This window comes from Panthera uncia, assembly GCF_023721935.1.
Source record: "Panthera uncia isolate 11264 chromosome B3 unlocalized genomic scaffold, Puncia_PCG_1.0 HiC_scaffold_1, whole genome shotgun sequence".
Taxonomy (NCBI): Eukaryota; Metazoa; Chordata; class Mammalia; order Carnivora; family Felidae; genus Panthera; species Panthera uncia.
The window spans coordinates 97,752,343-97,778,146 of record NW_026057582.1 but is presented as its reverse complement, the minus strand read 5'-3'; the positions used below and the strand labels follow the sequence as shown (position 1 = coordinate 97,778,146).

The 25,804-nt window shown below is 42.6% G+C and overlaps 1 protein-coding gene across 4 annotated transcripts in view; it reads right to left on the bottom strand.

Annotated features, from left to right (window-relative positions):
• Window positions 1-25,804, bottom strand: part of CGNL1 (cingulin like 1) — a 157,681-nt gene that overhangs the window by 75,831 nt on the left and 56,046 nt on the right. For all 4 annotated transcript variants that reach the window (XM_049613684.1, XM_049613683.1, XM_049613686.1 and 1 more), the window contains exons 2-8: window positions 23,804-25,397; window positions 22,931-23,025; window positions 20,948-21,053; window positions 17,205-17,306; window positions 16,518-16,666; window positions 14,981-15,116; window positions 5,663-5,875 (exon numbers count right to left, since the gene is read on the bottom strand). In XM_049613684.1, the coding sequence (XP_049469641.1) occupies window positions 5,663-5,875; window positions 14,981-15,116; window positions 16,518-16,666; window positions 17,205-17,306; window positions 20,948-21,053; window positions 22,931-23,025; window positions 23,804-25,381 (2,379 nt within the window). In that variant the 5' untranslated portion in view covers window positions 25,382-25,397. The remainder of the gene's footprint in view (window positions 1-5,662; window positions 5,876-14,980; window positions 15,117-16,517; window positions 16,667-17,204; window positions 17,307-20,947; window positions 21,054-22,930; window positions 23,026-23,803; window positions 25,398-25,804) is intronic.

Sequence of the window (25,804 nt, the reverse complement as noted above, 5' to 3'; positions counted from 1 at the left end):
TCTCTCTCTCTCTCTCTCTCTCTCTCTCTGCCCTTCCCCTACTGGTGTTCTCTCTCCCTCTCTCTCTCTCTCTCTCTCTCTCAAAATAAACAAATAGATGATAAACTTTTAAAAATAACACTATCATCACTCCTAACACTTTTGCATACTCTATTTCTTAATATCACTAAATATACAGATGATGTTTAAGTGTCCCCAATCATTTCAAATATATTTTGTTTTTTGCAGTTCATTTGTTTGAACTGGGATCCAAACATGGTCCATGTGTTGGACCTGGGTCTCTGCCTCTCAAAAGTCTCTGTTAATCTGTAACCATCCTATCTTCTATTGCTCTACAAGGCTCCAGCCCAGAGCCACATCTCACTTCCCTACCTACAAGATGCTGAATATGCTGGACCCAGCACCACCCATGTCCTCGGCCTCAAACACCGCTCGCTTCCCCTTCACATCACCCCTGCCCCCAGCGCGAGCCACCTCCCACAGCACTTAGCCACACTTCCCTTGGGACATTTACTCTTTCCCACTCTGTAGTCAGCTTCAGTATTACTTCTCTCCCCTCCAATCTTCTGGAAGGTACACTTCTCTGATTTATCTTCGTAACTTTCACCATACCTTGCACTTGACAATGGTTCAGTAAGTAAACTTATAAATGTTGTATTTACATATAATACAAATGGAGACGTGAAAGATGGCAAGAGTCTCTCACGTATCTCCATTCTCCTTCCACTTCCCCTCATCCACTCATCTAAGACATATTTGTTGCTTAACTGCTGTGTGTTGAGGCCTTGAGGTGGCCTAATGGTCCAGAAGTCATGTTACACAATACAAAAGTAAAAGTGGCTCTTTGAACACCCTCAAAATACCTATATCTTTTAGACACAAATCAGTCCTTCGAAGATCAACATTAACATTATGAAACTGCTCTCAACAGACAAGATCTGGTTATTTTCACAAGAAACAATTTAAATTCATAAATTAGACCCTAAAATAATCTAATATGCCTTAGGACTGTCAGGACTCAAAGGCCATCTCTCTTTTGTCTATTCCTGTCCTCCAAAACCATGTATTGAACACTATTAAATGCCACACACTGGGGATGCCTAGTGGAAAATGATGACAGTCTTGAGTATGAAAGAGAAGAAAAAACCTAGAACAAGATTTCCAGCATTCACCAGTCCCTAGAAACTGTAAGGTCCAAGAAGCAACCAGGGAACTCCTTGGAGGAGCTAGAAATCTGAAAACACTAAACTGTTTGCACCTGTCTTTTGCACAAGGAGTTGAAGATGGAAAGGGGTACGGATGAAAAAGAGGAGCTATCGGCTTCATTTTTCCACCAGACAGCGGTCATTCACATCCCCACTGATTGTCCATTTCCTCACTTAGATTCTAGCAACTGTCACAAATCCAAGAAGAGACCGAACATTTCCCTTTCAAAACCAGAAAGAGTATAAAAGGACATAGCACAAAGAAGTAGCTATGAAATACAGTGTCAAAGTCCTCAAGGGTCCTTTGGAAGAATGTTTGATAGAAATAACCCCCTTTTCTAACAGACGTCAAGTTCCATTTCTCAATGGGAAGGGAACTCAAGTAGCTCCCCTAATGACCCAAACCACCACTGCTTGGAGGGGAAGGTACATTTCATTTTGCTGCACAAGGAAACACCACAAAACCACAGCACTCAGGGCTCAGGTCATCATCTCACAGTTTGTGGGTTCAAACCCCGCATCAGGCTCCAGGCTAATGTGCAGGGCCTGCTTGGGATTCTCTCTCTCTGCCTCTCCCCTGCTGATGCTCTCTCTCTTGCTCTCAAAATTAATTAATTTTAAAGAATTAAAAACAAAAAAACAAAAAACAAGCACTCATGAATTCTCATCTGGTAAGCAATCATTCTCTTCTTAAAGGTGTAGCTGCTTGGGTCTACCAAGTCCACTCTTGCAGAGTGTCTATCTGGAATGCCTGTAAAATGTTCTTAATACAACTTGGTGGTTTTCACCAAATGTTCTAGTAATTTAAAACTTTTTGCACTCCAGCTCAGGCCAGGATGAAATATTTGTTATTTGACAACAATAAAATAGCGCTTTAGGGGTTTTGGGCCCTGGGGCAGTGACAAAAATTAGAAAAACTAATGGCAGGAAGTTGGGCTGCCTCCTAAGACTTACCAAGGAAATAAACTTTTTAATGCAATGCAGTTCCTCAAAGAAATGTCAGTTTTTAGTCACAGTGGTGGATAAGTCCTTCCTCTGGGACAGCAAAAGGCTAAATGCTAATGCACACACTTAAGAAACAAGATACCAAATTAAAATGTTGTATTTAAGTCACTTAAGTGTCTGACTCTATTTCAGTTCAGGTCATGATCTCACAGTTCTTGCGATGGAGGCCTGTGTCAGGCTCTGAGCTGACAGCACACGGCCCACTTGAGATTCTCTCTCTATCTGCCCCTCCCTCCCTCTCTTACAAAATAAATAAAATAAACTTTAGAAAATTATATTTAATTCACTCTCCTCCAAGTAGTTAATAGAATAACCTTAAAATTCTATTATAGAATACTCACATGTAAATAATGTAACAAAAAGGCAGCATCTGTCTGCTAAACTGACTTTATTTTTTCCATTAGATATGATTCAGTCACATTTGTTCAGCAACCACGTTCAGAAGCACAAGCTAAACAAGAGACAAAAATGCAATCATGATGCCCTTTAGGAAACTGCAGGGAAACGTAAAGGCAACGTACAGAAATTCAGAGTAACAGAGTTTCCTAAAAGACGTCCCCCATCACCATCGCAGAAAAGCCAAGAGTAACTACACAACAGGGACTGAAAACCCAGTTATGAGGGGAATTTGTCGTCTACTTCCTTTCACTCATCAGATTACGCAGATATAACTGTGTGCCAGACACTGTGCTAAACTCTAGAGACAAAGGTCACACGATGGCAGCCTGCAGATGAGCTGAGTTTGATCGATATCATTCTTCTCTTGCTAATTTAAAAGTCGGAAGATCTCACATCAACATCCAGATATCCGAATTCTTTAAAAAAAAAAATTGAGAGATGACAACATGGGGCAGGATTCCTTTACTAACAATTTTCAACAGCAGTAAAGAAGGAACGAACTCTACGGCAAAGGGCACACTTACTAGTTTGCCACAGTCTCCACCGTGTCCTACTGTCCCCCCAACAACACACCCAGAAGTCCACTCATTCATGTCCTTGCCTGGGCCCTGAGGTACTTAAGTTTTCCACTCCTACTCCAGGAAGAAAAAGGAGGGATAAAAATGTCCCCTGTGCTTCTTTAAGAAGCTTAGAGTCTAACGAAGTCGCAGACACGATGAGTTACAACATGGTATCATAGCAACTACAGAAGATGAATAACTAGGGAGCAAAAGAAACCCTAAGAAAGGTGCAATTAACCCCACGAAGGGGAGTGGAAGAATCCAGTCACCATCACAGGGGAGAGGAAATTTGGGGAGGGTCTTGAAGGATTCTCAAGGGGGTAGTCTGGCAGAAAAGTGGACGGAGGTCAGCTCACATGTACAGAAAGGTGAAAGGACTAAGAGAACATGGAGTTTTCTGGAAACGGGGTTAGGTAGAAAAAGGGCTTCTATCACCTACCACGATAACAACTTGGAACTTAAATGTAGCAATGGGGAGCCAAGAGAGCCTTTAAGCACAGGCTGACATGATCAGATTTGTCCTTTCAGGGGAAGATTCTGAGAGCACTGTAGAATATGACCTTGGGACAAAGAACCTTGCTGGCACACACCCCTTTGGATGCTGAGGTGCATCCCTTTTTGGTTAGTTTCCTGCTGCTTAGAAACCCTACATTCTCTGCCAATGATACATGTCTTGGTTAACTCACTTGTTATTTCTTTCACAAACCCATATGGGTCAACCAAGTTATCTTTCTTAAATTGGCATAATTAAAATGCTGTACTTGGGGCACCTGGGTGGCTCAGTCAGTTGAGCATCCAACTTCAGCTCAGGTCATGATCTCGCAGTTCATAAATTCAAGCCCCACATCGGGCTCTCTGCTATCATCATACAGCCTGCTTCAGATCATCTGTTCCCCTGTCTCTGTGCCCCTCCCCCACTTGTCCTCACTGAAAAATAAAACATTTTTTAAAATGCTGTACATTAACATACAATACTGACCTCTGAAAGAGTCAAAATGCAACAGACTATGTCTCTACAGATGATCTTGATGTCATACAACAAAAATGTCCTCTTTCACCTACCATGTTTCCCTTCCCCACTTGCACTATCTGTGAGAGGACCTACAAGCTTCTAATACCATATCCTGCATCTGATGCGTGGCACAAATTTAACTTTCCTTATATTCAGATCACTATACATATGCCCGAAACACCATCCTCGACTACCCTTCAATGAATAAACATATTAACTCGAGCTTTGATGAAAGGTCTGAACGTGATAAAGACATGTGGGTTCAAAGGAGAATCCTCTTACTCAGTAGCCTACTAGCACATCCCCCACGAAACAACAGCACAGAAAAGCTAAGAAAAAGGACACCAGGCTGCTGCGCAGAAAGAAAATCAGATGGAACAGACACATCCCCTCAAAGCAACGAAAATTAAATCAGTTTCCATTTTCTCCTTCAAACTAAACCTAATCTCCAAAAAAAAAAAAAAAACCTAAGGCAAATCAATGAGAAGCTCTTTAAAAACTATCTCAGTTATAACAACCCCAAACACACTATTTCCCAGACCTTTTATTGTTGTAACAAACAAAACCATCTTTCACTTCTTGTCATTTGCAATTACCATGCCATAATTGAAAATCAGTGAATCACTATGGAGCTTAGGGGAGGGGGGGGCCTACAAGCTCAAAGCTGTCGCCATAATCATCACAGAATAAACCAACAGTATCAAGAGTTCTTTCCTCATCCTCTTTAACCTGTGCATCGCAGAGACTCTAAAAAACTTTATACTCTGTAATTCCCCTCATTCCCTAAAGATGGCATGATATTTCAAAGCATTTTCCCCTTCAAAACGTTGCTTTTTCTCTTCTTCAACAGCCAAGATGAAGCCTGCACCAGAAGACCTCAACATAATTTACAACCTATGTTGTAGGAGCCAAGAATTCAATTAAGAGAAAAATTATCTCACAAGGGTCTGGGCAATTCAGCCAATTAGCCCTGGTGGAACTCTGCTAAGAAAAGAACCCAAACCATTTAACAAAAGGCTTCACAAGTCAAAAGGAACAGGCTAAGGCAGGGGCAGGGGTCAGGATTCCAGAAATCTGGGTCTGGTCTGCAATCCTGTCGCAAAGCCACCCAATGCCCTCGGCCTCCAACCCTTAGGCATACCTGGAGGGGCCCCGCTGTGTGCTCTGCAAGGGGCTCGGTTCCCTCACGGGCCTCCAAATCTCACCTCAAATAAAAGCATTATCCATGTCCTTAACAATTTTTAAATTTATAGACTCAAAATGGTCAACAGCAACAGGGCTGAGCTCATTATTCGTGATCAAGCTCTATTTCCACAATCTGATGAAACTGAGTTTCACTCTGTAGTGAAAAGAAAAACAACTAGCACAGGCGTGAGCAAGGCGGTCTCGCCCCTTCGTCTGTCCCCCGCGCCACACCCTCACTCTCTTGCCCCGGGCCAACATGCCCTGGAGTCTGACCAGACCTGGCTCAGCAGACTCACCTTGGTGGCCTCTTCTACACTCTCCCTCAGGGCCTGCAGCTCGGCATCGTACTGCTCCTTCAGTTTGTCCATCTCCAGGTCGTGGCTGGAAACCTCTTCCTTCAGGGCGCCCTTCAGGGCAGTGAGTTCACGCTCCCGCTTTCTCAAGAGGTCTTCCTGCTCCTCTTTGGCGATGAGCAGATCCTGAAGATCCTGTTTTGCCTGTAAGAGTTCCTAGAGACGGAAGCGTGAACAGGGAGGTGAGGATTAAACATCTCTGCTGAATGGCCCTATGTGTCCCCTCCAGTTGGGTGGCCCAGACGAATGGCCATCCTCTCAATCTGTCCTCTGACTCTCTCCTCACCATAGTACACACCAGTCTAGACCATCTCCTCCTCATCCCTTTCACTCCTCTGACGCCATCATTCCCCTAGATTTGTTTGCCTTAGTTTTGAGATTCGATTTGAAGGAGAAAAAGGGAAACTGATTTCATTTTCATTGCTTTGAGGGGGCAGGTGTGTCTTTTCCATCTCACCTCCTTTCTGTGCAATGAATGGTCTGTTGCCCTCACAAAGGGCTCACGTGTGCTGTTGTTTCACTGGGGGACGTGTCCACTGTGTGGGCTCACTTAACTTCACGCCCCCCCTGGGGCCCTGCGTGTGGTCAAACCCTTCATTCACAGCCCTGGTACTGGGAGGGCTCTGCCCAGTCTCCTGTCGCACTTGGGCAAGGCACACACTCCCATCTTCTCCTCATTCACTGCCAAGAGTTCCTGAGAAAAGTCACAAAACTGGGGCAACACGTTCCACTACAAATCGCATTACCTAAACCCAAGCGTGTCCTGCCAAAAGTTCGCATTCCTTCTACTTCACCATCTTTGTCTCAGACCTACTCGGCGATCCTCAAGTTCAGGACACTCCTCTCCTGCAGACGCCCCCACGTCACACTGGCGGGACCCGGACGCGGGTGCCTCGGCAGCACCCCCACCCCGGCTCTTCTCCGCACACCCAGCCCCCTCCCATCCGCAGCCACTTCCCACACCACGAGCTGCCCCTCGCCAGCCTGCTCCAGGCCTTTCCTCCATCGGTGATCTGTTTCTCTGTCACATTGTTCTTTTCTCTTTCCTTGAGTCTGTATTCTTTCCCTCAGGGCACAAGAATCCACTGGGTCAAAAAGCAACAACAACAACAACAACAACAACAACAACAAGCTTTGCCACTAAATTTTTATAAAGTGTAATTTCTGTCCACTGTGCTTCTTGACCACTTAGTCACTCTTTAATCTCTTGCTACATGGCCTTGGATCCTACTGTACTAAGACTGTCCCCTCCAAGGTCATAGTGACCTCTCAGTCAACAAGTCCAGGCTTCTCCCGGGTCCTCACTTTTCTCCACCAACCCTTCTTTGATCCTCCCAACCTCTCTTTAAAATTCTCTTTTGCCCTGCAGTTCAAAGACAGTACTTGCTTGTTTTCTTCCCTCAGGCTGCTTTTTCTATGACAATCTTTCCTGGCTTTTCTCTCCCTCTTCCCAAAAGCTAAGATGATCCCCAAGAATGCAACTTCGCATTCTTTATTCTTTTTTGGCAAGCTCATCGGTTGGGTTTTTTTTTTTTTTTCCCAACTATTCATTCTAAGTAAGTAACTCTCAAACCTTTACCTCCCAACTCTTATCTGAGTTCAGACCTGCACTTCCAGTGACCTGCCAGACACATCCATCTGGATGTCCCACGGGCACCTAAGATTCAGTAGGTTTATATTTTTCAGCGAATTCATCATGTTCCTTCCTTTCCTCCTCCTTTGTTCATTATTCTTCTAAATGGCACCACCTGCTTGGGAGCTTAGAAGCATCCTTGACCTCTCTTGTCCTTGTCCTTCAGAACCAAAATGTTAGCTCTGTAACATCCTAGAGATCCTTTCCGTCGCCTCCCTGGTTTAGGCTCTCCTGCCACCCAACTACTCACTGCATCCAGTTGCTCACCTGTGGCCCCTATGACGTGATCCTCTGTCTCAAGCGCCCTTCTTCCCTCTCAATCCCACCTGCCTCTGCCTTTCAGAAAATCCCTGAAGACTCAGAGCAGGATCTCCTGCAAGAAGTCTTCCTTGAATCCCCTTCCTGATACCCATCTCACTCTAGCGGTGTGTCTCAGAGCACTTAATGCTTTTACCTTGCAGTCCACAGAGATTATTTTCTTTCCTCCCCTGTTAGACTGTCAGCCCCTTGAAAGAAGGATATAGATCTGACTGTATTTTTGGTGCACACATCAATGATATTGGGAATGTGTCTGTTCTGAGTAGAAATAAATTCACACATGCAGCACGGCAGAAGTCTGGAGATGTAAGAATTCTAAACTGGTCTATTTTTTCACTGGTGACTTCTGAGTAAATACACATCCTGTTCTCTTGGAATTCCTGGAGAATCAGAGGAATGGCTGCCACCTGTGGAGCTAAGGCCTTGGCGATGATAAACGACTTTCCATTCAAGAAGTATGTCGTTGATGAGGGGATGAAAATATGACTGACGATGGAATCTCTTAGCCTTTTCTCTGGGACATGCACATGCATTGAACCAGTCCCAGGGTAGAGCCACATGGCACAGACCAAGACTTAGCCCTTCAAAAATTTCGCTAGCAGGCACTGAGAAGCTCAGAAGAAAGGTCAAGAGATTCATCCAGGTAAATAAGGCAATTCTGGTTCTTCCAAAGCACCAAGCACAGAACACATATGCAAATCTTATGAAAATATACCCCATCCTGACACGCACCAAAGGGGACATCCTGGTGCCAATGCTGCCAGCCAAGGCAGCAGAAACCCCCCCACCATCACGGCTGTGACTGGCCACCCCATCAGGTCTTCCTGGGCTTTCTGCCAGCCTCTAACAGACATTGTGGTTCTAACTCCACTTCCTCCTCTTACTCTCACCCATTTCTCAATTGTTTTGATGATAAGGCAGTTCCTCTTCCCACACTTATCTTTCCCAGGATGTATCTGGTCTTTGCGTTGCCTGGTGTGCCCTGCCACCAATGCATGTCAAGAACCTAGGTTTTTATGGTCCATTTTACACCGACGCGCCATTATCTGCGGTCGTGGCTTTGCTTAAGTGGCCTGTGTTGTACAAATCCAATCAGATTACACCTCACCCTATCACTTAGCAGCACTTGAGGTTTTCCAGGGTAGAGGCCAAAAAACCACGAGAGATTTCAGAAACTTTACCCCATCGCCTCGGTATCCTCATTTCCAGTTATATCAAGACAAAGAGAGCAGAAAAAGTATATAAATTTCAAAACGTAAGTAAATACCCATCAGAAGTGACCATGCCTCTCTAGAGATACCAATCAGAAAACAAAGGAAAGCTTTGCCCAATCAGAATCAGCACTTTCAAACTTCATATGCATTCAGGCTAGGTGCAGATAACAAAGTATCCAGGAGATAAAAGCCTAGTGAGTATGAATGTATGTGAGCAGGGAGAGGCGACAGATGTGATTGTGCTTGGTACATAGTATATAACAGGAACTGTGGTAAGATTTCCAAAAATCCTAAGAGAGAATATTCAAGGCGATTAATATTATTCTTATTCATAGATGGAAAAAAAAACAAAAACAAAAACCAAACTCTGGAGCTTTGAGACACTAACATGCTTACATTCACACAGCTTAGAGGTGGAAGATTAGAACACAGACTGGATACCGATACCCCTTCTCTTAATCACACAGCCTCTGCAAGCCTGACCACAAATCTACACACTCAAGAGGGGCTGAGGAGCAAACAATTACCCTGTGCTCAGTCTCTCAGCTGCAAATGGAATAGAACACTGGGTATGGCTGGAAGTGCCTGTAAGGAAGTCCACCTCTTTAAAGAAAAGACACATTCCCCGGGGCACCCGGGTGGTTCAGTCGGTTAGGTATCCGACTTCAGCTCTGGTCATGATCTCACGGTTCATGAGTCGAAGCCCAGTGTCGGGCTGTGTGCTGACAAGCTCAGAGCCTGGAGCCTGCTTTGGATTCTGTGTCTCCCTTTCTCTCTGCCCCCAACACCAACTCACGCTCTGTCTCTATTTCTCTCAAAAATAAACAAACATTAACAAAAATTAAAAAAGAAAACAGACATGCCCAGAACCAGAAAAGAAAAAAAGCTGAAAGAAAAAGAGAAGCCCACTCTGGGACCTAGCTGTTGGCAGCAACAACAAGTGGCTATCTGGAAAGCAGACATTCCAGAATATCCACAGCAGCAACTTACTTTCCATAGAAAGCCTCACTCCACACACCACCTATTGACAGGTATTCCAGGTCAACCTGAGAAAAATGCTGATCTCTTCTGTATAAATGTTTCCCAGAAGTTCAGCAGGGGTCCCCATCGCTGGCCCACACTCACTGAAAGGATACGTAAGGGTTTTGTATCAAAACTGTAGCTGATAGGAATTATGTAAATTTTGTTCTCAGAAAAACAGCCTAGAAAGCACATCACAGCTGATGAAAACCATGATTATTTTTTAGTACTTTTTGATTAAAATGTGTGTAATAATTCAGTAATATCCTGCAAGTTTAGAACTATTTAGAGACCTCATTTCTGAGCACAGTCTATCCTCGGATCAATATAATTTCAATACCAGAGTATTTCAAGTACTTGCTCTTGGCAAATGCCAAGGATAAAACATTACCAGATTCTGTTGGAGTGAGGCCCATCTGTCAGCACTGTAGGCTCCCATCAAAGATGATGGTTGGTAATTAGAAAACTCCACTGTCATGCACTTAGAGAGAGGTCTCACGTTCACCCCTTTCCCCCAGAATGGAGGGAAATGCATTCACAGACAAAGAAGTGGCTGAAAACTTGTCCCATAATCATTTTTGTAACCTGAATTTTTTTTACAAAGTTCAGAACCATCAATTGTTTAAGAATAACAAAGTCATCTTATTTTTGGTCAGTTATATGGCTTATCCTAAGCAAATTGTATTTTTTACTATTTCTTTCTATCTTCTTTTTAGCCATTTTATTCTCTCCTAATGTTGCTTTACTGATTTTGTATTGGTGCCCAGTATTATTTAACAAAATGTGAAGTATTAGAAGAGATTTCATTAAAAATCTTATGGATTGTGGCAAGCCTCACAAAATAAAAAGCCTTCAAACTTTTTAAAACATTTAAAAGCAGAAGTGTTTAAGGTGCATTGTGTTTAAGAGCCTCTTCTAAGCTAAATGCCATGGAAAACTTGGCCAAAACTATAATCTGTTATTGGATTCCCCCAAGCCACTTTTTATTAAGATATGAAGAATAAATTGAACGTGACAAAGAGACAGGGTCTATTTTATTAGTGGTATAGAAACCATAGATCAGGTTTTAAATGTTGGTGACAAGTAATAGGAACTTGATTAAAACAGTGAGGATGAATTTCCAGAGGAGAAACCCACTTTGGCACAGAGAAGCTAACTGTACCCCAACTAATCCTGCAGAAAGACAGCAGATAACAGTCCTCCCGTTACAGGAAGAGGCAAATAATGAGAAAGCCAGCAACACTGGGAACATCTGTAAGAGCAGATGTGCTCTGTTTCCTTTCTGTGTCTCTCATTACCAACCTGAAAACACATCACCAAAACTGAGGTTCATATGCTTATCCTAGTTACCACTGTAAATAAGTCACTAAACTATTTGATTAATTAAATCATATTCATTAATATACACTCTAAGTACACTGTGCTTAAAGAGGCAAAGAAGCACGTGGCTCAATTCAGAATTATCCCCTTTTCTTAAAAAGGTGACAATTCTAAAAAGATTTAAAAACTGAAATTTATTCCTTTGCTCTGTTGCTTAGTGCTGTGCTAGGCAAGAAATGGGGGAGGAAGCAAAGCCAACATGTCTTTGAATTAGCCGGCTAGAAGAAAGGGACAGAGGCATCTGGGTGGTTCAGTTGGTTGAACATCCAAGTTTCGCTCAGGTCATGATCTCACAGCTAGTGAGTTCGAAATCCACATCAGGCTCTGTGCTGACAGCTTGAGCTTGAAGCCTGGAGCCTGCTTAGGATGCTGTGTCTCCCTCTCTCTCTGCACCCCCCCCCCCACTAATGCACGCACATCACTCCTCTCTGTCAAAAATAAAAAACATTAAAAAAAAATTTTAGTAGAAGAAAGGGACAGATACAGAATAAAGCAAAGTCAAATGTGCTAACATGAACCTAAAAGGATACAGCATACCAGATAAAAAGAACAACTAACAATTATAGGTTTCAGTTAGTGAACAAATTGAGCAACTTAAAATGACTTCCCAACAGCTAACACCTTCCTCTTTTAGAATCAATAAAGTGTCCATACAAGAATCATAGGATTCATGGCAGTCTTCTATTTAAATTTGTTTGTAAAGCTACATTTTTATTGAAAGCCATAAACTGTTCAATGACATCATTTCTGGAAGCTTACCCTTAGGAAATTTTTTTAAAGTAGTAAAAGGATAAATGTGAAAAATGTTCAATACATTTTTACGTAATTGAAAATAAAAAGAGAAACAATAAATATAGAAGGATGATGAAACATATTACGGTTTATCTCCTTAAAAGATGAACTATGAAGACTGTAGAGTATAATAAGGAAAAGTGGTTCTGAAAAATGAACTTCTAAAAGCAGGTATTGGGGCACCTGGGTGGCTCAGTTGGTTGGGCGGCCAACTACAGCTCAGTCATGATCTCGTGGTCTGAGAGTTCAAGCCCCACATCAGGCTCTGTCCTGACAGCTCAGAGCCTGCTTCATATTCTATGACTCCCTCTCTCTCTCTGCCCTTCCCTGCTTGCTCTCTGTCTCTCTCTCAAAAATAAAAAAATAAGAAAATTAAAAAAATAAAATAAAAGCAGGTATCAAAGCTGCAGGGGCACTCTAACTGTCCCTAAATTACAGAAGGGCAGATGAAAATTCTCAATGGATAGGAAGGCAAACAGAAAATGCAGAAAAATAGTCATTAAGGTGTGCGGAAAATGTTTCCACCACCTGTCCTTTTCAAGATTTCATTTTATGATGTTTTAATGCTTCAGTGACAAATACACCCATTTTCAAAGCCTCATTCTAATGCACCTTGTCTTTGTAACTCAGCCCTCTGAAGAAGGCAGCACCACGAGAAGCAGTCTAATCCCACAAATGTGGTGGTTTTTTAAGATAGAGGTCATTGGAGGGGCGCCTGGGTGGCTCAGTTGGTTAAGCGTCCGACTTCAGCTCAGGTCATGATCTCACGGTCCGCAAGTTCAAGGCCCGCGTCGGGCTCTGGGCTGATGGCTCAGAGCCTGGATCCTGCTTCTGATTCTGCGTCTCCCTCTCTCTCTGCCCCTCTCCCATTCATGCTCTGTCTCTCTCTGTCTCAAAAATAAATAAACGTTAAAAAAAATTAAAAAAAATAAAAAAAAAAAAAGATAGAGGTCATTGGATAAAAAGGGAAATAGGTGCTAAGGAACAGACCCGAGGCCTGTTTGGGAGAAAAGGTCCAAACAGAGACAGAGAGATGGTTGTGTGGGGAGAAGAGAAGAGATTTCCCTCTGCCCATGTGAAAAATGAATCCATGAGTATGCCTATCCTGGGTGGCCACAAGCTCTCTGCTCTCCATCGCTGCCAAGTCATGGGGAAGAGACTCTAAGTTCTAAAGAGCAAGAACTAAAATCCCTCCTGGGCAATTACTCCAAAACCAAACAAGGAAGGGGGTGAGTAAACACCTGACAGCTGACACTTACAGGCAGCCAGAAACTTTAACTCCAAGACAGGGGATGAAGAAAAGACACAGGCCCTTAGGGGGAAAGTGGTAGAAAATGAAAATTAAAGGTTGACAGGATACCTTTATTTTTTTATGGGTTTTTTTTTTGCATCATTCTAAATTATGTATCATTTATTTGTGGCTGTTCCTATAAACCAACGCTTATAAGGAAATAAATGTCAAAACTATGCCAAAAATACAGGTTATGATAGTATTATAGCCAACATCAAAACATCTAAATGAGCGCAGAGATACAAGTTCTGTTTCTGAGCCTCGATTATACCCAGTTCCCACCAAAACAATGTCAATGATCATAACCTATGTGTGTCTACCAACTCAACAGAATGGCAATCTAATTCAGGGGAGAGATAATGATGGTCTTTGGAAAACCACACAATCATCAACAAATGCTAAGCAGTGGAAAGAGTCAACCTCATCCACTGACTCATGGATTGAGAAGAGCTAAATATTCAGTCGGGAATATACTCATACGGGCAAAAGCCAGATAGGCAACCTATGTACACAGCAAATATATTCATTCATTCACTTATTCATTCATAATGCATCCATCCAACCATCCACCAAATATGTGCTGAGTGCCATATGTCCCAGTCACAGGTACAGCTACTGCAGATAAAACACTAAGCCAGTCATCACTAACCCTGCCTCCTACAGCTTACAGTCTTGTAGGAGCCTTAAACAAAAACTTAACTGTGATAAGTGCTGTATGGGCACTAACATCTTTAAAATGCTTTCTCATAATTAGTATTACCTACAAAGTGTTTTTACCCAAAGTTTAACCTGAATCTGTTAGTGTTTAGATCTAACCTCAAATTTACTGGCAACGCTCAAGATAGTGGAACAAGTTAATGGACCCCATAAGGAACAATCGGACAAATCCAAAATATGGGCCATTGGTCTGGTCTCTTCCAAAAACCAATGGAATGGAAGAAAGCTGGAAATATGCACCAAAATCTATACAAAGACAAACTCAAAGAGAGAAAACAATTAAAGCAATATGGGATTCTAGGTTGGATCCTGGCTTGGGGTATGGAGGAACAACTATAAAATATACTTGAGGGACAAATTCTCAGTAAGGACCAGGTATTAGCATTATTGTTATATTGTAGGAATTATTAATTGTTTTAGGTATGATAATAGTATTGTGGTTATAACAAAATTCCCTAATTTTTTTAAGATGCATGCCAAAGAATTTAGGAGTGAAGTGTGGTATTATCTGTAATTAACTGTGAAATGATTCAGCAAAGACAAACAGATGGACAGATAAAAAAATAATGGGATAAATGAAGGGACAGATGAAGAAATGGTAAAAGTATGGCAAAATGTTGATGACTGTTGGATCTGGGTTGGAGCTCCATGGGAGTTCATATATTGATCTTTCTACTTTACTGTATGGTTAAAATTTTTCCTAAGACAAGGTTTAAAACCTATTAATCCAGAAGGAAATAATACTGTGATGCTTTTATGGAATCTAGTCATAGGCACAGTGCAGCAAATACACATAACAGACTATGGCTCATAGTATCCAGTCCGCCCCACCTCCACCCATCCCATCCTCTCCAGGCAGATGCTTTCATATCAGCTGATCCCACAGTCCCCCTTACCTCAATCAGAGCTCCCTTCTCCCTGTCCTCGGATCGTTTAGCACTGTCCAACTCATCATGCATTTCTGAAAGCTGGTCCTGAAGATCTCTGATCTCAGTCTGGTGCTGTTCCCGTTCCATCTTCACCTGGAACAGTCTGGCAGGGAAGGAAGCCCATTAGAGAGACTCTCCTGGGCCCAGCTTTTTTTCATCCAGTCTGATTGCAGACCTTAGGATGGTCAAGCAGAGTCATCTAAAGCCCCAAAGAGCCTCCTGTTGTCCATTCTATACTGAACAAGGCATCACAAACCAGAAAAGGCACTGGTAAGAACTCATGACTTCAGTCTAACTTGCCTAACAAGAAGACAAATGAGAACTCAAACCAATGTAATGGGAAAGGTTATATAGTGACCATTTCTCCCCACAAGGAGACCACAGGGTCCTGGAATTTAGACAATAAGATGAGAAATTGACCCCCCAAAAGCACAACCTCTTTGATAATGCCTTCACCAAAGCCACCCTATTCCCTACCTCCCACCCAACCCTACCCCACCCCCAGCCCCAGGAGAACTGGCAAATCATGGCCTATTGGCCAATCTGGCCCACAGCCAATTTTTGTAAATAAAGTTTTATCAGAATATAACCATGTTCATTCATTTATATATTGCATATGGTCATTTGCACAATACAATGGAAAAACTGAGTGGGTTCAACAAAGACCATATGGCCTATAAACCCTAAAGTATTTACTATCTGACAGAAAAAGTTTGCCAACCTCTGCTCTAAATCAAACTGACAACTGTTTTACCTTTTTATTTTGTAAAGTCTTTACTACACCCTAAATTTTGCTTTTTTCTCACCAATTCTTCCGGAATTAACCTCTAAGAATGCTTTAAAAGCAGAAACTACATCATCAAAATAGCAAGGGCAATTAAATGATTTTATTATATAATGTCTTATTTTTCTTGAATTCCCTTCTAGATTTCACCCCCACTTAAACCTTCACTTAAGGCTTCCACCATGTCCACAGAGCTTCATAGCATTGTACATTTTCGGACATTGGTTTCAGATCCTTTTGTTGCAGATTTTAATATGACATAATGACAGGGCCATCTTGGCTTTGACTTTCCCTCTCGGCAGACTCAACAGATGCATAAGCACTGGTCAGCAACACTCAGGAGAAAACTCACCAACTAGGAGATTACAGAAGTGATATGATGTGCTTTTTAGAGGCTGGGTCCAGACTCCTCGAGAACTCTGTCTTTAGATATCAACACTCTGTATTCCCTGCTTCTCACTTATCTGCTATGAAGAGTCACTCTAAGGGGCTGAAACTTGACAAGGCATTTTTTAAGGTATATAAAGATTTTTTAAATTATTAACCTTTCTGCATGTGTCACCGGTTTCCCCATTTTAAAAGGTTAAGAGGGAGAAAAGGAGGGGTCAGCAGCCCCTATTAACATCTGGAAGGCTGGTTGGTATTAAATGGACAAAAAGATTCTGGCTACATCGGATGCAAGAACCCAGGAAGGGCAGAGGCTCTTGGCCCGGGACTCACTCCTCCAGGTTCTTCCGGAGCTCCCCTTCACTTTCTTCTAGTCGCTGTTGCAGCATGGAGTTCTCTTCCACCTTACTGTCGTGCTGGCCCTGGAGCTCTTCCAAGTTTGCTTTCATCCTCTCTCTCTCTTCCTTGATGTTCTGCTGATTCTAATATAAATACATGTGATCTGAAAGTACCTCCACTCAACACTAATGCAATCCCACAGATTACCTCGAAACTCTGATGGACTCCATGGCTTTGCACTTACTTATTAGACAACTTAATCAAACTACATCATTTGGCATGGGACTTTGCAACTGGAAAGAATATTAAATATTGAATGAGCTGTAATATGTCTAAAAGAACTATGAAGACAGCTAAACCTCGGTCTGCTATTTCTATCACTCAGTTTGGGTATTTTATACGCATTTAAGTTTCCTACTGGCCTGCCTGAATCCAACAGTGTTTCACTCTGTCAGAGCAAATGGTGTCTATATGCTTTGGTTACTTAAAAAATAGAAACATAAAAATTTCTCTGGACAGCAGGAGCCAAATATATAGGAATTTTTACTCAGCGGTGAGAGGAATGTTTCTTTGGGGGACAAAAAAAAAACTGACTTTCACTTCACTTGGGCATCCCAATGTGCTTAAAATATTATCAAGCACGACAGAAATGTTAATAATAACAAAGGAAAAAACAGGTACCTTGACTTCTAGTTGAAGCTGTCTCTGAAGTTCGGCCACTTCTGTGGTCAACTTGTTTTTCTGTTCCAACAGATCTCTGACTTCAGACGAAGAATTAGAAGCCTATAATTATTGCAAAGATTCTCTAATGTAAATGTTCAAGATGCTTTATTCTCTCCGTCTCCCAAAATACAATCTGAGCAGTAACACCAAAATCTTAAGATCCAATTCAAATGTAAATCCCTATAGAGAAAGGGACGCAAGGAGACTTTCTGGGGATGATAAGAACGTTCTGTATCTTCATCTGGGTGGTGTGTGCATGGACACACACCTCTGTTAAAAACTCAATAGGGGCGCCTGGGTGGCTCGGTCGGTTGAGCGGCCGACTTCGGCTCAGGTCATGATCTCGCGGTCCGTGAGTTCGAGCCCCACATTGGGCTCTGTGCTGACAGCTCAGAGCCTGGAGCCTGTTTCGGATTCTGTGTCTCCCTCTCTCTAACCCTCCCCCGTTCATGCTCTGTCTCTCTCTGTCTCAAAGATAAATGAATGTTAAAAAAAAAAAAAAAAAACTCGATGAACTACACAGTTAAGATTTGTGCAATTTACTGTATATAAGTCAGATGCCAATAGAATATAAAAAGATAAAAATAAATATTTGTTGAAGATTCATCCACTGCATAAAGTTATACCCAAAGCCCATGTCTCCGTGTCTCCGAGGCCCTTCACACAATCCATCTATTACAGAACTTCCATGACATTGGGACTTACTGCTCCATAACCAGAAATTTTCTCACTCTCTGCATATGCCTGTATACGAGTAATAAATAAACGGATGCTAGCTACAATGGCTTTCTTCTTTTGGATGCTACATTTCCATAATGAAGACAGATATAACAAAGAGGGATCTGATTAAAGACAGCCTATTAGAAAATATCATCTCTGATCTGAGTATGAATATTAATGATCTCTTTTTGTTTCTTCCATGGATACAATAACAGGAGATGCTCTCAAAAGGATTTGGCTAAAATCCTATAGCAAAGTGGCTAGAAAACTACAAAGGGGAGGCGCAAAATGAAGCTAGAAAATGCCATGTCCTGGCTCTCCTGCACCTGAATCCAGGTGTGAATTGTGTATAATGAACTTGGAACGAGATACTTCCTGACTTACTCCTGTGAAGTTAACTGAACCCAAGAGTCAACAAAAACACAGGACTTCCTATTTCCTTAAGCAAAATGAGAACAATCCAATATGGAAATCTAAATCCAACTCATGAGAGACTGTACACTGTTCTTGCCCAAATGAAAACTCTACCTGCTCTGCTGTTTCCAACATGGTCTTTCCTTCTCTCATAGGAAATCACTTAGCTGACACCTAAAAGATAAAACTCCCAAGCCTTTGCCTGCAGATAATCAGATTCAGAAATAACAGGGAGAGGGGCGCCTGGGTGGCTCGGTCGGTTAAGCGTCTGACTTCAGCTCAGGTCATGATCTCGCGGTCCGTGAGTTCGAGCCCCGTGTCGGGCTCTGTGCTGACTGCTCAGAGCCTGGAGCCTGTTTCAGATTCTGTGTCTCCCCCTCTCTCTGTCCGTCCCCCGTTCATGCTGTGTCTCTCTCTGTCTCAAAAATAAATAAACATTAAAAAATTAAAAAAAAAAAAAAAGAAATAACAGGGAGAGATGGAGAGTAGAAAAGTATGGGCAATTCAGCAGTCATGGTGCTGTGATCTCAGCCAGAAGTCGAAGAGCTATGGTTCATCTCATCATCTCTGGCTTCATGCGCCAGCAGCCTAACTGATCTCCCTTCCTCTTACCCTACCTCTCTCCAAAAGCTGCAAAAGGAATAAATTTCTACAAATATGACACTATTCATTCCTGTTCAAAGTCCATCAATGATGGCCCATCACCTTCAGCCTAAAATGGAAACTTATGTGATATCCAAGGTCCTTTCTACCTGGCACTTCCTCCCCATATCCTGGCTCTCTGCTCCAGCTACATTAAACTACCTCCAGTCCCCTAAACATAGCAAACACACACCTCTTTATATTTGTTCATGCTGGTCCCTCTACCTAGAACACCCTGCCTTCCCTTCTTCTCCCAGAGCGTTCTTTACTCTTTTGAGACACCATTAGTGTCCTGGATTCTAGAGGGCTTAACCTAACTTCCCCAGTTTGATCCAGATCCCCTTAGTCTGTGCCCACAAACACAGTCTCAACATCAAGACCAAAGATGTATGTTTTCACCCAAAAAATATGCCAGTGAGTGAAAAGCAAGACTCACAGCGATAATTTGGATTTAAGAGTTTTAGCAAAACACTTCAATTGTAAGAACTATGGAGAACCCCTGAAGCTTGCCTATAAGCATGGTATATAATTCAAAGATTCCTCTGTGGGAATAATGTATGTATGTAACTGTTCTACTGGATATCATAACAGCAGTCATGGGTTAGCTGAGTGCTGAACAGTAGAGAGAAGAGGGTAGCTGATGCCTAAAAACATCGTGTATACGTATGTTTCCAAAGTTACAAAGAAGCTATAGACAAACTTCCTGTGACTTGTCTCTGGCATTTTCTTTCCTTTCCATGCAGAATTCCCCAGAAGGCAAAGAGAAGACACACAAGCAAGAAGTGGATGTCAATTCAGGTGGTGCAGGGTTGAGGAACAAGCTTTTAGTCATCCCTCTTAAATGTTGCTTCCTCTCAGGGCACAAGGTGTGTCTGACATGTAGCAGATGTTCATCAAATATGAGAGGACTCTTCTAACAACAACAAAAAATCTCCAAGTCCCAACTGGAATTCAGTATAATAAATAGGATTTTTTTTTTTTTTTTTTTTAAATTTGACCCCAATCCATTCCTTCCTTTCTCTCCCACCCATGCTGGTTGACTTCACCAGTCTCTAATCTTATTCTCTTGTTCTTATCCTCTTATTTCTTACTCTCTGAAGTTCTAGAGCTTGGGTCCAGTTCACACTTACCTTCCTTCAATACCTTGGAATATGTTAGGGTTCTCCATCCATGATTTCAAGTCATTCTTCCTCTTCTTTTTTTTTTTTTTAAATGTTTGTTTATTTTTGAGACAGAGACATAGCATGAGCGGGGGAGGGGCAGAGAGAGAGAGGGAGACACTGAATCCAAAGCAGGTCACAGGCTCTGAGCTGTCAGCACAGAGCCTGATGCAGGGCTCCAACTCATGGACCATCAGATCATGACCTGAGCTAAAGTTGGACACTTAACTGACTGAGCCACCCAGATGCCCCATTCTTCCTATTTTTATTTTCTCTTTCTAAATTTCACTACCTATTTGTATCACCACCTGTTTGTCTTGTTATAGGTTTGTGTTTTTTTAATTTAATTTTTATTTTTTCTGAGAGAGAGAGAGACTGAGCGCAAGCAGGGGAGAGGCAGAGACAGAGGGAGACACAGACACAGGCTCTGTCAGCACAGAGGCCGACCCGGGGGTTGAACTCAGGAGCCTTCAAGCCATGAGATCATGACTTGAGCCAAAGTCGGCCACTTAACCAAATGAGTCACCCAGGAGTCCCAATATGCTATTATTTTTAAGAATAAAATATCTTAAAACCTTTCTGAAAAAAAAGTTCGTGCATAATAATAATAATATTTAAAGCATGGTCTTCCATCTTAGGTCCTGCTCACAACTCGGGTAACTTCCCACTTACTGCCATAACCAAATGTACAGGCTGAAGAAACAACAATTTGTTTGCCACATTCCAAGTTAAATGCCCTCTACAGAATACAAAACTCCAATTTACTTGATTATTTCCTTGTGTGCTCCCTGCTGCTCGAGACTTTAAAGTCTGGATTTTCTCAAAAACCAGGTTGACCTTCCGTTTAGTTGCATCATCATTATCGGTGCTTCTGGAAAACAGGCAGCAGGAAGAAAAAAAAAAAAAAAACCAGTAAGGGGCACAACCACGGTTCTCAGGATACTTCAGATGCCAGGACACACAAACAAGCCGTTTAAGAAGATAAATTGCAAGAGGTATGAATTAATTAAGGCTGCAGACAAAACCACTGAGGGAAGAACAGGATGGATGGCGTATTTCTCTTCCAACACCTTGTTACACGTTACCACTCAATTTGGGAGAAGAGTTCCTATTTCCAAACATGTGAAAGAGATATACCCATATTCTAAGCCTGGAGAAAACACACAGTGAAAATTTACTAATATGTTGTTTGACTCAAATGACTGATTTCATTCCAGCAAGGAATTTCTTCTGTGTGTGTCTCTCTCTCACACACAACCCACAGTCACACACTTTACTTTTAAATCTTAATGCTAAGAATGATCTACAGTGATTTTAACTGGTTTTTATGCTGTGTTTAAAAAAAATATATCCCCCAGGCCAAGACTGTCAACACCGCAGCTGTCTACATTTTCACAGGTAATGATCAGTTTTATTAACTTCTACCACACCTTCTATCACACATACCTGGCAATTAGGAAAATTTTAAATAAGTTTCCTTAAATAGCCACCTCCTATTAAAGTCTGTCTCCCCAGTCTCTCAATAAATCATGAGCAAAAAAAAAAAAAAAAAAAAAAAAATTAGAGAAAGAATTCTAAAAATCAAAAGTTCTTCTCTCTAAATCTTAACATGGTAAAAACCTTCACAGAGAGACACCAATAACTAGTTCTTAGCTAAAAGGATCTCTTCAGTTACTACCTCTCCCCCACCTCAAAAAAAAGAGTCCATCTCTTATACTCTGAACCTATTTTGTCAGCTTTGTATTACCGATCTATATTTGTAAGGTATGATGCAAAAATACGAAGGGTTTTGATACCAATGGGTACTTGTTCAAGTAAGTGACTCACAGTCACATCAGGCTGTAAAGCTTTTTTTTTCCTTTTTAATACTATCGGATGAGACAATGGAAACAGAAACTGCAAATTCCTGACTTAGTATCTAAGCAAGGACTGAAAACCAGATTACTCAAACTCAACCTCCAAGATAAGTATGTGAAAAGCACTTCTTTTAAATGAGTCATACATGCTTTAAAAATCATAGAAGTAGGGGCTCCTGGCCAATGTCAACTCAGGGGGTGGGGGAGGTGGTTTTCTTTGTAACTGCGAATAATTGATTACTACTCTGTGCATGAAGAACTCAAGGTGGCTGACTTAGTTGAAAACCGAAGAGTAGATATTCTTCCCATCTTTGAACTTCTTTTTAAAGAAGAAAAAGTCATTTGAAAAACAGGGGTGCCTGGCTGGCCCTGTCAGAAAAGCATGTGGCTGTTGCTCTTGGTGTCATGAGTTCGAGTCTCACGTTGGATGTACAGGTTTAAAATAATTAAAATAGGGGCGCCTGGGTGGCTCAGTCGGTTGAGCGTCCGACTTCAGCTCAGGTCACGATCTCACGGACCGTGAGTTCGAGCCCCGCGTCAGGCTCTGGGCTGATGGCTCAGAGCCTGGAGCCTGCTTCCAGTTCTGTGTCTCCCTCTCTCTCTGCCCCTCCCCCGTTCATGCTCTGTCTCTCTGTCTCAAAAATAAATAAACGTTAAAAAAAAAATTTTTTTAATAATTAAAATATATATCACATATATTCATTATCCCCTTGCTCTTCACACTCAGTACCCAAGACTCAAATACTGTGACGAAAACTCCAGCCATTGAGTCCTAAGCCTCAATAGTTCACACAGATCAGAAAGGGAAGGCAAAACACAAGGTCTCAGGAGAAAAAAATGAAGACCCCACCAGAAAGGACAATACTTTGCTCCTTTAAGGAATATCACTAACCCTTCTTTGAGGTAATTGTAAAGTATCTGCTTGGCCGTCTCCTCATTGCTTTGTTGAGTGAGCTCTTGCGGGCCTTTCAACAGATCTGGTGTGGCCTGGAATATAAAGGCTGTTATTAGATCACAGGATGGAGTTTCCAGGAAGCAGGCAGAAACCCTGAAGCAGAAGCTTCCAAACACCTTCCTACTTTCCAAAAACAATTCCTCAGGTAAGGATCCTCATTATAACTGGCTCCACCAGTTAGGAGCCCTGTAACCTTGAGCAAGTTACTTAACTTTACCTCACCTCAATTTTCTCACCTGTAAATGGAGATTAATGTACCTACCTTCACAGAGTTGGTGCAGTCCTGTAATATGTAGCAAATAGTGGCTGGCACTTAACACCCTTATTAGCACTTTTATCACTATCATTATTTTTTATGGGTACTACCAAAACACTAAATATATCACTTAAATAAATTCCATCACTTTAGGATTAACCTAATTCCTCAGGCCAGGTATTAACCTGGTCGCTCAATTTCATGAGAAAAATCAGTATATCTACACACACCTCAACACTGAACCTCTGGATGGAAACAAATTCTGCACACTTTGAGATCTCACACATAGGCTGACAAAAAAAAAATCAAGCCTCTGTACTCTGACAAGTCCGTTTACAGGCAAGACCACAGTGGGATTCTCGGTGTACTGAACTGACTTGGAAAACCATACAATTGGCAGTGGGTTAAAAACTCTGCAGGGGGAAACTAAAACAATGTCGGATATGCAATTACTGATTCAAGATAGAGGGTCTGTGTTCCCAGAGCCTCCTGCAGCATGAGGCTGCAGAAGGAATGCAAAAAGAAGGAAAGAAAGAAGGACCCACTAGCATCACCTGAGTATCTGAGGTGGAAGTAAACGTCTTCACAGAAATCTTCTTGGCACCAGAGTCAGGCGAAGTTGCTAGCGCCCGATTCTGTAACATCAGCGTAGCGGTGGCTGTTTTGATTTCCTCCTCCTTTTTACTTTGTGCTGGGAGGGAAGATGCATGCGTGCTTGTACTCTCCCGACCACTTCTGGTTTCTGGAACTTTCCCATCTTTGCTCTGCTGGGGAGGCCTGAGGGGGGCCCCCTGTAGCTTCGCGAAGGCACGGCCCAAGCTCTGTTTCCCACGGTGATCCTGAGCAGGTGACCTCTGTGGGCAGACCTGTGACGGGCGGAGGAGGTGTTCGCTGGACTTGCCCAGGTTCCGGCTAAATTCACTCAGGTACTCGGAGTTCCCCTGGAGACCAAAGGGAAAGGCACTATCCACGCTTCTGGATCTCTTCCTGTCTTCAGGGTTGATTCTGTTTCGCTTCCCAGACCTTCCTCTCCTCTGGAGCCCAGATTTTTGGTCAAACTTTTCGATCAATTGATCCACACCAGGAATGGATCCTGTATCAATATCCCGCCCAGTTCCTGGCAAGAAGGGGATGTACCGTCTGTTTTCATGACGATTCACATTGTCAGCATGGATGGCACATTCCTGATCATCAAGTAAAAATCTGTACAGAGAGTTGGCCGAAGTGGGAGTTGCCGATGAGGAAGAGGACCTCCGGGACCGAGCTCCATCCAGGACGGGTCCCACTGAATCCTGTCGCCGGAAGGGAAGCACGTCCGGCCTGGCTTTCTTGGTTTCGGGATGGGTGTGTGGGCTGTGGGCAGTTAGGGACCTCCCACTGGGGGAAAGGGCCTCCTCTACCAGCCCCTCCTTGGTGCAGCTCTGAACATTTACGCACACTGAGGTCTGCTTCTTGGGGTCATCTATGACCACAGAGCTGCACAAACGAATGGCCGTCATGCTGGATTTGCCCACATCTTCCAAAGGAGAGCTGCTAGGCTGCGAACTACTAGGTTTGGGGAAGCATGTCCAAGCCTTCTTATTGTTGGTACCTTCTGTTAAAGTGTTTAACCAATTACTCTCAGGAGGCTGGTGATTTTGCAAGTTCAATTCATTCTTTTCAGGGTCGTAGGGCTGCAAAAGCTCTGGATGCCGCTGAAAGTTGAGCATGTGAGATGGCTTCACTGGCCCCTCTTTGCCTTCTAGAACCCCATTCTTGCCCTCAAAGAGAGAGGATTGTTTCAGGTTTCTTACAGGACCAGGTTGGGCATAAGGATTTTCTGGGAGCTGCAATTCTGCGCTGTCCTCCTCTAGCACAGACCCGTTGCTGGAATGCAGAGGCAGGTTATTTATCACTGGAGATGGAAATGGTGGCCCGTTTTCAGAAAAAGACGAGCCTGCTAGACACCGCTCTGTGTTATTCAGGACTATATAGGGGTGGCCATCAATTCCCTGTACCCGAATACTGACACCATAGGAGCCTGCCTTAGAGTCCTGGGCATTCCTTGATTTTTTGCCATCATCACTTGCGAGTCTCAGATGGACACCATATTCTTGCTGCACATGTTGATATTCACCGAAATACAGCTCCATGGTTCACTGGTTCTCGCTACCAGGGAAAAACAGGTAAAAAGAGGGCATTAGGTACGAATCGTATCTGTTTAAATGAAGATTATGAGGGGAAAGTTCAAGAAGACACAAGGAGCAAGGACACTTCAGAACCAAACAGTCACCCAAACAGGCCTTTCCGGATGCCCTCTGTGACCACAGTGTTGTCAACACTGGGCTTGAACCCTGGCCTCTGGGCGGAAGGCTGGCATACTAACCTGACACCTTTGGCATAACTTCCTTACTCCGTTTCTAGTTGACAGCCCGTTCTGGTTGCTTTGGGTTTTTTTCCTTAGTTGGTTTCTTCCCACTTTATGCTATTTATTTTTAACCAATAGGATGTTCCAGTTACCAGCATTTGAGAACAAGGTACTTTTCCACGGAACAATTAAGAGCTAAGGAATTCTG